Source organism: Leucopleurus acutus (assembly GCF_964270905.1).
Source record: "Leucopleurus acutus genome assembly, chromosome: 18".
NCBI lineage: Eukaryota > Metazoa > Chordata > Mammalia > Artiodactyla > Delphinidae > Leucopleurus > Leucopleurus acutus.
In genome coordinates this window covers 15,947,596-15,960,096 of record NC_139160.1, presented here as the reverse complement: position 1 = coordinate 15,960,096, position 12,501 = coordinate 15,947,596, and the positions used below count along the sequence as shown (strand labels likewise).

The window sequence follows — 12,501 nt, the reverse complement described above, 5'->3', positions numbered from 1 at the left end:
GTACACATATCAAAAATCAGGAAAATTTGAAACAACACTGTTCTTTAATCTGCAGACGTTAGTCACATTTCTCCGGTTATCACACTAATATCCTTTTTCTGGTTCAGAATCCAAACCACGACTACACCCCACGTTTGGTGATAATGTCTCCTTAGTTCCCTTAACCTGGAACAGTTCTTCAGTCTTTCTGTGCTTTCATGACCTGGACATTGTTTATTTTTAAAGATTTTTTTTTTTTGATGTGGACCATTTTTGAAGTCTTTATTGAATATGTTACAATATTGCTTCTGTTTTATGTTTTGGTTTTTTGGCCCCGGGGGCATGTGGGATCTTAGCTCCCTGACCAGGGATCGAACCCTTGCCCCCTGCATTGGAAGGAGAAGTCTCAACCACTGGACCACCTGGGAAGTCCCAACCTTGACATTTTTGAGTACTAGCCTGACTGTCCTTCCCCCCTAGAAAGTCTCTCCATTTGAGTTTTTCTGATGCTTCCTTATGGTTAAATTTTTATAAGAATAAAACAAAAGTGACGATATGCCTTCTCAGTGCATCATATCAGAAGGCACATGATACTGATTTGTCCTCTTACTGGTGACGCTAACTTTGATCGCTTGGTTAAGATGGTGTCTGCCAGGTTTCTCCATTGTAATCACCCTTCGTAATACATCAGTATGTTGTGAGGAAATACCTTGAAACGTTGAAACTATGTAAATATTCCGTTTCTTATCATATATCTGACAAACTAACTAGAGTACTGTATTTGTATACAAATCCTTTTACATTTGGCCTTAGTACCATTTTTCATAGTTAATTTTGTCAATTCTTCCCCTAACCGCCTTCAGTGAGGTTGTACCACTTATTTGTAATATGGCTAGGTTCACTTGTTTCTGTTCATATTCCATTTTGGGTTCTCCTTCCCCCTCCCCCTCAGCAACACACACACACACACACACACACACACACACACACACACACACACACACTCCTAGTTTTTATTTTTTACTTGTTTTCGAGTATGTGAAATAGTAACATGATTCCAAAACTCAAAACCAAACCAAAACAAACACAATAAAAAGTGTCTCTCCTTCATCGCTTCTCCATTCCTGTTCCCCAGCCTCTCCCACACACCTGCTGTAGTTAACAAATCTCAGTAATTTCTCATCTACCCTTTTTCTTAGATGAGAGGTAGCATAATGTAGATATTCTTTTGCACTTTGCCTTTTTCCCTTTACAGTATATCCTGGAAATCATGTCATAGCCATCCAGCAGGTCTTCTCCATTCTTTTTCATAGCTGCATAGTACTCTGTGAATGTACCATAGTTTTATTTGCCCACTCTCTTATATGAGCATTTAAGTTGTTCCCAATGTTTTGCTATTTCAAACCATGCTGAGATGAATAGAGTGTGTATTTTGGTGTATTTGATGGGAGCAGGGACAGAATCTTCAAGATAAATTCCTGGAAGTGAGAGGGCTGGATTGAGAGCTCAGTGCATACGTAGTTTTGTTGGATATGGCCTTCCCCATGTTACTGGTTTGCATTCTCATCGACAGTGTATGAGAGTGCTTTTTTCCCCCAGAGCCTTTACAACAAAATGTGTGTCATACTTTTTAATTTTCTAGGCAAGAATTTTAATTGTGGCTCATACAAGGATAGTAGCAATGGAGATGGTGAGAAGTGCTTAGATTCTAGATACATTTTGAGGGAAAAACCAATTCAGAGTTTATAGTGGGTTGCTTTGGAGGCTAATGAAACAGTTTTCCAACCAGGGTTCTCTCTAATTCTGTTTAAGTATTAGGCATCAATATTAACAGTGTAAACTAATAGCTTCTTTTCACTTGTCTGACATTTTTGAAGCTTTGGGTGACTCTCACCTTCCTCTTGGACCAGCCTTATTATAACATTCTAGTAATTCTGTGGCATTGTAGTAGGTAATGGTACTGCTCTAACAAATAACGTTCAACATTTCAGTGGCTTAATGCAAAGGGGTTTTCCTCATGCATGTAACAATCCAGTGCAAATGTTCCTGTTCTTTTCCATGTGGTGATTCAGGGTCCCAGGCTCCTTCTAGAATTTCTCTGTGTCCTGGCGTCTTGGAGTCCTCCAGGAGGAAGTATAAAGAGAAAGTGGAAAAGGAACGTCTTAACTGCCTCGGCCTGGGAGGGATGTGTATGACTTCCGCGTACTTTCTGGGTTCCCTTGCTGAGAACTGGTCACATGCCCCCTAGTTGCAAGAGGGGCCAGTTAATGTGGCCCCTGTAGGAAGCAACTTTCCAGGGAGCGCTGTATATACAAGAAGAGGGAACATGAATTTCAGTAAACAATTAGCTGACTCTACCACAGATATTTAACAAAGTGAGTCATTCTAGTACTGTGCGGGAATAAACATTTTGCACGATGGAATGCATATCCTGAAGCATTACATTCTCAGATACTGAAGGAAGGTTAAGGGTCGGGGGATGGGTACATGACGTTTAATAACAGGGAGAGAAGATGAGTTATACAGAAAGAGAAAATATTTAGCTTTGAAAGGCTAAGTAAGCATAACAGAGGAGTTCCAAATAACGAGATTTGTGGATGAAAAAGCGATTTTTGTGTCTTCATTCATCTGCTCTTTCGTTCATTCAACAGGTACCACCAGAGCCTGTTTGCTGCTGGCCCTGTGCTTGTTTTGGGGTGGGAGTGGGGGAGGGAAGAGGAGATGGGAGCTGCAGGGGGTGGTCAGCACAGGTGCACTGGGGGAAGTGGTGTGTATTCTTACAGGGACAGGAATATATACAAGCAGAATGTTGTGCAGGTATAGGGAGAAGCTATTAAGCATAATCCAGGATAGTGGGGTTTTTTTTTTCCTTTTGACCTTGAAAAAACATCTTCTGAGACATTATATGAGAGAAACTCTCCTAAAAGCTTTTAAAGTGCAGTACTTCATTAGAACAAATTGATGATCTAAAGAAGAAAAATGTTGGATTCCAACAAATAAGAAACAACTTGTATGTTCTTTTCAGAATATAATATTTTTCAATAAAAATGAGTAAAAATTTCCCATATTCTTAAGTATTCATAAGCTTTGTGTTCATCTTATACATAAAAAGTTACTATTGTTCTCAGTACACAAGAAGTTTGATTTATGATGGGACTGCCAGGGAAGAAAATCTGTCATAGTATTTTATAGCCAAACCACTGGAGTGATGCTAATAACCATCTGTACTGCACACCACAGTTTACAGAGTGGTCCCAGGTAATTGGCCCCGTCATGCTCACTGTAACCCTGTGAGGTAGGTAGTGGTTAGGCTGATATTATCCTCAGTGTTACCATCGTATTACCTTCATCCCCAGTTTACAGTTGAAGAAACTGACACTTGAGGATGTAAGTAATTTTCCCAGAATCTATAAATTTAAATTCCCAGAGAGAGAAAATAAATTTTAAATTCTGATATTCTTGTCTATCAACACCTGTATTCAAGAATAAAATAAATCTAACTGAGCTTTTTTAAAGCCCCGTTTACTGCTCACCTGCTGTCGGGATGTGGGGTAGACGGGGCTTAAAAACTATGGTCAATATTTCCAAACAGTGCGGTATTTTCTGTTCTTAGAACTATGTTTATTTTTTGAAGGTCAATTAATTGCCTTTTTCATTCCCCTTTGGTCTTTACAGTAATTGATTTTATGGTACATTAAATTTTGGGGAAAATGCATAAAGGGTGGGACTTTTATTCTTGGAGCCCATTTTTTTCTCTTTGGGGACTTACTTGTTCTTTCAACAGAAGTTTGTTGTGTGCCAGGAATTGCGCTAGCTCCGAACTCCTCTGCTCTCACAAGTTACTGGTGAATAATGTTGTCACTTTGTGACGAATGGCCATCTGTGTCTGTTCTCTCAGGTGGGGTGACTGCTCTCTGTTGGGACCCCGTCCAGCGGGTGTTGTTCTCGGGGAGCTCTGACCACTCTGTCATCATGTGGGACATCGGTGGGAGAAAAGGAACAGCCATCGAGCTCCAAGGACATAGGTAAGGCTGCTGGTGCTTTTATTTTTTTATTTATCATTTATTTTTAAAATTTATATATTTATTTATTCATTTATTTATTTATTTATGCGGTACGCGGGCCTCTCACTGCTGTGGCCTCTCCCGTTGCGGAGCACAGGCTCCGGACGCGCAGGCTCAGCGGCCATGGCTCACGGGCCCAGCCGCTCCGTGGCATGTGGGATCTTCCTGGACCGGGGCACGAACCCGTGTCCCCTGCATCGGCAGGCGGACTCTCAACCACTGCGCCACCAGGGAAGCCCCAAATTTATTTATTTTTTTATTTTTGGCTGCACTGTGGGGCGTGTGGGATCTTAGTTCCCCCACCAGGGATCGAACCCGCGCCTTTGGCAGTGAAAGCACCGAGTCCTAACCACTGGACCACCAGGGAATTCCCTGTTGGTGCTTTTATGAAGAACTCTGGGAAAAGACTCCCGGCTGAAAGCTGGAACAAAGGCATGCGGGCCAGTCTTTGTGGCAGGAGCTTAGCCTGGGGATAATGTGACAGGAACGCAAATAATGGCCACTTTGATTTATATCTGTACATAAGTATGTTTATTTATTTATACCCCATTTTAACCCACAGAGGATTTGAGAGTGCTTACAAAAACCACAAAATAAAATAGTGGTAGCAAAGAAATAAAAGGTAAAAAAGAGAACCAGGGAAGACTATAAGAGTAAAAATTTGAGAGTGAGAGAAAAAAGAGCTTCGGAATATAAGCTATGAAGGCCTACAGAATTCCTATAATTGAGTTCAAATGTGGTTTCAAGATTCCTGGCAGCTTAAGGAAAAGGTATCCTCACCCAGTACATGTTGTACTTCCCCAGATATTTACTGAGTACTCACCTTGATTAGTATCAAGCTCTTCTTCCTTAAGGAGTGGATTTCAGGAGACTGAGAGGAAGAGCAGAGAAAGCTTTGTGCTTCCTTGGAGCAGTTCTGAAACTTTGTTGTCCGCCAAGAATCACTGAGAAATCTGTTAAGTAGATTCCTGGGCCCTGTCCTCTGAGATTCTCTCCACTGGTCTCGAGCTGCGGGCATCTGTGTCGTAACAAGCCTCCCAAGTAGCTCTGCCAGTGACCCTTGGACCACACTCTGATTTGTCCCACGTGTGCTGCCCGAGGTCCCTGGAGGCAAAGCCTGATCGTGTTGCCAAAAAGAATTTTCAATCTGCTTTAGAACTCTGAAGCTAATCTGAATTGTCTTTAACTTTTAAAGTTTTCAACCTGATCTTAACTATGACTCTAATATATCAACTCCCATGAACTGACTGGTTTTAAGTGGCATTAGCTCCGCCTGTAGATCTGCCTGGAAACACGAGTTTCAAAAACTTCTCCTAAGAAGTTAAATTTACAGTTTGGAATTATTAGATATGAGCTAATTCAATTTTACAGGGCCCATGCACAAATACTTATATTTTGTGTTAAGAGTTTAATTTTAGAGACGTAGCTACTAAGTCCTTCATTCCCACATGAGAGAACAGATCAGTTGTCCGGGGCTATACTTGGCCTGTGGGACCACTCAGACCTCAGTATCAGCTCATGAAAGGAATTACTCCCTTATATTTCTCTCCATGACAAGGGGACACATATCGAGATCACGTAGAAGGAGTTGACATCATCCATGTAAGTGAAGAAAAAGAAAAACAAAATACAGCCCTGTTTCCTAATACTTGGTTACCAGCTACTCTACCAAGTAATTTCTGCTACTCGGGCTCCCTCCGAGAAATCAGATACAGGCTTGGAATGAAGATCAGCAGTATTTCTTGGACTCATTCAGATTAGCTCATAACTAGTTTTATTTCTACACACTGGTTCACAAAGACTGCAAGCAGGGCGAGTGTCAGTACTCACCGCCAGCATCGCTGGGTGCTGCGTGTCCTTAGGCAGAACGTTGTTCTGGGAGACTTGCATCTACAGTTGGATAAGAAAGGAAAAGCTACAAAGTGGAGACGGAGTCTCTCAGTTCCAGAAAAATGAAGCCTAAACTAATAGGTCTTCCAGTTTCTGAGACATACAGGCTTGGCCTTTTAGAAGATGAAACGAACCATACTTGGAGTCCATCCTGATAGGATCGCTCCCTGGAGCCTGGTGCGGTGGACAGGCTGGTGAGATCAGGAGCTACCGGTCAGAACTGCCTTGAACAGGAAGAACAGCAGAAGGCCTTGCCTGGTGCTTTATTTATTGATAATTCAAGCTTAGTAATAAGGTGGAGTCTATGAGGGGCTCCTTGACACCAGGTCTTAGTCTGAGAGGGGTTGCCCTTGGTGTCACAGAACTAGGAGAAGTAAACTTCCTCAGCATCGTTGGTGTCACGCTGTGAGAGTGGGTTTGAGTGCCCGAGGTGGGGACAGGGAAGCATTGGAGCTGCTGACAGATGGAGGAAGATGGGGTTCACAAAGAAGGTGCAGGAAAGAAGGTCAAGGGCATCAGGCAGGATAAGGCCCACGTTCACAGCAGCCATTCCTCTGCCCTGAAAATTGGCCACTGGATTGGTGTTTGGTGATTCCTGTATTTGTTTTTCGTTTTTTGTTTTTTTCAAATTATCTGCAATCTTTTCTTGTTTCTTTTTTTTTTTAATTTTTATTGGAGTATAGTTGCTTTACAATGTGTTAGTTTCTACTGTACAGCAAAATGAATCAGCTATACATATACATATATCCCTTCTTTTTTGGATTTCCTTCCCATTTAAGTTACCGCAGAGCATTGAGTAGAGTCCTGTGTGCTATACAGTAGGTTCTCATTAGTTATCTGTTTTATACATAGTATGAGTAGTGTATGTATGTCAATCCCAATCTCCCAATTCACCCCATCCTTGATTCTTGTATTTGAGTAGCGCCTAATACTTTGTCAAAGAGCTTTCAAAACACACAGACACCTCAGTTTAATCTTACAATAACCCTATGAAAGAGAGAGGTCAGATATCATTTTTTCGGTGAGAATATTGGGCTTCCATCCTCAAAGACTCCAGCTGGTAGCTTAGGTCTCCCAGACCTCAGTTCAGTCCAGCAGAGAAAGCTTCTCAGAACCTTCTTTGTATCCAGCGCTGTGCTAGGCTCTGGGGAAACAAAAATGAACATTGAATAACATGGTCCCCACCATGCCCCATGGTGTTTTCTTTCTTTTCTACTTCAGAGGCCAAAGACTTTCTGCTTGGGGCCTCAGGCTGCCCCTTGCTCTCCTACAATTCCTCATTTTCCCACCTTCCCCCAGGATGACTGTTGGTGGCCAGAGTTCCAAATCAGGGGCCCAATCGTTGAGTTTAGGCACCGGGAAGAGCAGACTGGACCAGAGATTCCCCACCCCTCAGGGTGGGGAGACTGCCTTCCCCTCTTCTGGAAACGTCCAGCCATAGTGTGGAGGGACAGCTCCCTGTGGCTTCTGTCCCAGGTTCTGAGCTTTCACACCATCCTTCATTGGCAGAAATACAACATTAATGTAGCTAGTTTGATTTGATGTGTAAAAATCCCATCAAAGCAGAGAGAGCTTTAGCACAAGTAAGTGATTGATGACAGCAAAAATGTTTCCAAGTCCAAGGAAAAAAAGCTGAGAAAGTATACTTCTATAGTACAATATTATCTGCATTTGAAGCATTTTGGTATTTTTATTCCCTGCAGCAAGTAGAACATGATTACGTGCCAGCTCTGGGGAAAGAAAGGCAAAGAAAAGGTTCCAATTTCAGGGGCCAGTTATGTTTTTCAAGAATCAGTTACCAGTTAGATGGATATTATTGAAGCATAAACCTGGACATTTATTGTCCCGTGCCCACCTTGTCAAATCTAATCATGGGACTTGGACCTTTTAGATTCTTTTTTATTCTGATAGGTATAGGATAATACCTATCATTTCATGACCACCTTTTCTTTCATGGCCATATTTTTTCTTTCTAATAGTGTTTTCTTAGGACTCTAAGACTTTCTGGCAATTTAATTTAATGGTAACTTGATTTAAAGCACAGGTAAAGGTCTGCGTGGTCCCTTGTGCTGGATCCCTCCACCAGGACTGGGATCCGCGGGCTGCATGAGGCTCCGTCACAGCCGTGACCCTGGGCCCACGTGGCCTGTGTCTTTGCCTCCTCTTTCCACAGCCCCAGCTCTGGGTTTCTCTCTTCCTCTTCTTACCATGGGTAAGACTTTTGTTATAAGCATCTTCGAATTCTTTTGGTAAAGAAATAAGCTATTCATAAATAAATAAACATTGGGAGAATTTATGCTTTTCTCTTATATCAAAGTTATGAAAGGAAGTAAAATTCTTGCACTCAGGTTCTTCTGGGTTTGGGGGAGAGGGACCAAGGATAAATATGTATGAAAGCTTTCTCTCCTTCCGAATCTGAGATTAGGAGCGTTTCTCATTGTCACACTAGAGAATCATTAGGGGTGATGGGAAGAGATGTCTTTTCTATTTTTAAGTATTTAACTAACTAAAGACATAATAGGTCAAAGTATTAGCAGCTAAAGTTCTTTACAGAGGGTAGCATCTTGTCAAAGAGAGAGGGGTTGTATAGTGTGGTGACTAGTAATAGCCTTTGAGTCAGGCCAGGCTGTATACGAGGCAGCCCTTCTGCTGAGGGCTCTGTAGGCTTGGGCAAAGACACCTCATCTCTGATCTTCAGTTTCCTCATCTCTAAAATAAGGAGAATATTGGAAAGAAAAGCCCTCAAAGGTTGTCAAAAATCAAAAATAATACAATGCATGTAAAATAATCAGCACAAGAATAGGGGGTAATTAGTGGCAATTGTTAACATTATTCTTGTTAATAAAAATGATAATAATTCAAAAATCGAGCTTTCAGATAAGATTACTGTTTCTCCCTGATTGTAGCATTTCCAATGGAAATATTGCCACATACACCTGCTCCCTCTATACCTAATATATTCAGCAGATGTTCATTGAGCTCCGTCTACAGACCAGACTTTGTATTGGGCTCTTAGGACCCAAAGGTGACTAAGAAAACAGTCCCTGCCTCTATGGGGCTGTGCTAGACGTATGAAAAGGTGGTAAAGGTGGGTCCGTTTGCCATTTTACTGGAAAGTAGGTGGCCTCAGTGGGGGAGATTCCCTGTTGATCTGGATCTTAGGAGACTTCGAAGAGATTCTCATCGTTCTGCTGAGGATTACCCAAACAGAACTGCATGAACTAAATACAGTGTTCTCAGGAAACTGCAAGTGGACAGAGGGCCAGTGGCTAATCTGAACTTCCACTCTAGCCAGTGAACAGCAAATTGTTGCTGATGCACAAACCAGTGTTCCCAGAAAGGAGACCCCAAGTTCAGGTTCAGCCTTGGCTGTTGTCCAAGAATCCCTGGGGAGACGATCCTTCTAGGGTCCCTTTGGTGTGGGATAACCCTAACTGTCAGTTATCCTGGAGACCTCTCATGTGTGGATCGGTCATGGACCTTCTCTGGTCCTAGGAGGTCTGGAAGACTTAGGAATGTGGGAGTTACGAATATAAGAGAGAGAGATCTCTAGAAGCAGATGCTTAACTGGTTAGATTTCACCAAGTGGGCTGGGAATTTTCATACTTTGGAAAGTTTCATTTCTTTGCTGTACATTTAAGTCCCCCCTACTTTGGGGATGGAACAGGGCCTAAGTTGACGTTTGGGTAGATGTTAGCCTGTGTCTGAAAATCTGTTTCTATAAAGAGGATAAAGGCTTCTCTACCCTTTTTCCTTAAGAAGCATCAGACACAGGACCAGCCTTCATGGGCATGTGACCTTTGCAATCACACGAGGCCTCACGCTTAGAAGGGTCCCATGCTTGGTTTAGTGCTCTACTGTCACCATCTTGTAATTCTTTATTTTTTTGACAAGGGCCCCTTTGTTTTCATTTTGCGTTGCGTCCTCCGTGTTACGTAGCTTAGCCCGATCAGAAATGCTGCCTCTAGGGCTGGTGAGAAAGGCAGTGCGGCCATCCCACTAAGAATACTCTTTGTAGATGGTGGAGCCTGTTGGTTGTGCACAGTGGGGTCTTCATACACTCATAAGAGATTTGTAGTGCAGTTCATGGAATGCTCATCTATGAAATAATAACCAGTTTTGAGATGCTTTCTAGTATAAATGCTACAGTGATGCCGGATCAAACATGAATGCAAGAAGAAGGTATCTTTTACTTTTTATAACCGTTGATCTGTGAACCTGGGGATGTTCCCTCATCTCGTTTTTAACTGCAAGGTGGTTGTATTTTGAATCCTTAAATCAGGAAGCCCCTGAGCAGCTTTATTACAAAGCTTGGGATACAGCAGTCATCACTGTGTTCTCCTGTGTTGGAATATTAACAGGACTGGAGTCCCATAAATTATGTATCTGTTGCTGAATGTTGCTGCCAGCTATGAGTGGCAAAGCACTTCCTTCTGTAGCTTATTTCGTTTTGCAAGATCCTTGACGTGTATCAAGGTGTCTTAACAAATGAAATGCAGTTCAAATCACAGGGCGGTTATGAATCTGTTCAAATAGATAGATTTTCCTTCTTGCCCCGGAATGTCACAATGGTGTCAGTCCATATTCTAAAATGTATGAAGTAACAACCAGGAGAGATAGAAAACAATTGACTTTGTTTTTTAATGAATACAGGTCAAAGATTTTATATTAGTCATTAAGTAATAAAGGAGCTGGTAAGATGTTACAACCAGTTCAGAGGAAAATCCAGAGTAGAAACATGCAGAGGCAATGGAGAATGCTGCAATGAATTTGTATTTTCACAGTTGATTTCTTCCATGTGAGGAAAAGGATGTGGAAATTAGTTGCATCTTCACTGGATAAAATTCATTTGCAGTAGTATCAGTTTTCTATAACTTACAGAGTTATAAAATAGCATAAAGATACTGAAGGTACAGACCCCCGTAGAGTCAGAAAACCCAGAAGGGGGTGCTAGACCATACCTGATACTCCACTGAAAAGATACCCAGTAATTTCTTTTTGCCCATTTCAAAGTTTTTTGACCTACCCCTCCTCTCCTGTAATCAGAATAATCTCAAAGATTATTCTTGATCACACACAAAAAGGCTGGTCTCATAAAGTTCGGCCTAATTATGTACATTGGTGCAGTAAGAGTATAAATTAACCCGTAGGCCACCTTGGTTTGCTTTGCAAATATGGAGCCGTACAGTGTTAAACAACTGTTAAGCCCACAAAATTTACAAAAGTTTTTATAAGGAATCTTGGATTGAGCTTTTCAGAACCTCTGTTATCTGCTATCCCAAGGCTAGGAAACTGAGCCCAAGAAAATCTCCACCATTTTTCACCTATAGTACTTATAACCTTGGTTGAATTCCTCGAGGTTTTCAACATTTGCTAGCTTCCTGGCCTGGTAGCTTTCTTACCACCTGTAAGGCCAGGACCCTGCAAACCAGGTACCAGGCCAGTTTTCCTTTTGGGAGGGGGATGGTTATAGGCATTGGCTCCCTTAATTCTTAAAGGGGCTAGTCATATCTGATTCAATGAACACTACCCTCTAATACGATACTCTAGGTGAGGCCTTGTCTGCCCAATGATATACTATGGATAGATTCTAATTAAACCTGTGAAATAACTATATTGCCATGAAAATCAAGGGGACTCAGTAACAGATTTTGAATTCTGGGAGATCTCTGGGAATTGGATATCATTCTTAAATGTTTGGATTTAGTTTATCAAAGCAGAATTTACTAAATTGTAAGTTAGAGATAGCATAAAAAGTAAGATAAAAGGCAGCCTCATATATCCAAACAATAGAACATTAAAGCAATGTCAACAGTATTCCAGACAAGTAACCACAGTAAAACTTCCCTCTTCAGTGCATTCAGTCCTGTGTCATTAATTCTTGTTCTGCTGGGTTTTGGTTCAGCAGTCTGCATTTGTGAAGCCATCTGCATGCAGACTAAAAAGAGTCCAGAAATCCAAGGAAATCCTGACTCAATCCACTAGCACAGTTTACAGATTATCTAAGCAATGTCAGTTCAGTACCCTTTGCCTAAGAGTCTATTCGTTTAAATACCAGTATTTAAAAATACCTGCTATATAGAGTCCTTTCCCAGGAAACTCTGAGATTGACCTTTCTGGCCTGTAGCTTATCGTGGAGGCTTCAGGCAAGAGTCAGAATAATACAAAGTTACCTGTAGATATTAGAGACTTAATGGTTAATTTTTTACTGTTATAAATAATAGCAGAATTGAGAAGAGTAAAATTCTCTATTGAGATACCCTACATAACTATTTCCTAAGAGATTTGATCAGTATTTTGCCTGCAGGTAAAAACAGACAATGAGAGCACTGATAAGTCTCCGGGGTCTTCCCATGCAATATACAGTTTCAGAAATATATTAATAATATTTCACCCATACTGACTTAACCCAGGGAAAACTAAGCATCTCCTCTGATCCGACGGCTCTTCCTGTAACACAGTAAACAAATGCGGTTAGTAACACAGCAATTATGTATAGCATCTCTATCTTTATAAGGCAAAGGGAACAAATCTTTATGACTTTTCTAGGACCCCTCTAGAAAATCTT

General features: G+C 41.4%; 1 protein-coding gene across 2 annotated transcripts in view; it reads left to right on the top strand.

Annotated features, from left to right (window-relative positions):
- Positions 1 to 12,501, top strand: part of WDFY2 (WD repeat and FYVE domain containing 2) — a 177,713-nt gene that overhangs the window by 145,275 nt on the left and 19,937 nt on the right. For both annotated transcript variants that reach the window (XR_014326909.1, XM_082859507.1), the window contains exon 7: positions 3,878 to 4,004. Coding sequence is in view for 1 of the 2 variants with exons in the window: in XM_082859507.1 (XP_082715633.1) it covers positions 3,878 to 4,004 (127 nt within the window). In the remaining variant the exon portion in view is untranslated. The remainder of the gene's footprint in view (positions 1 to 3,877; positions 4,005 to 12,501) is intronic.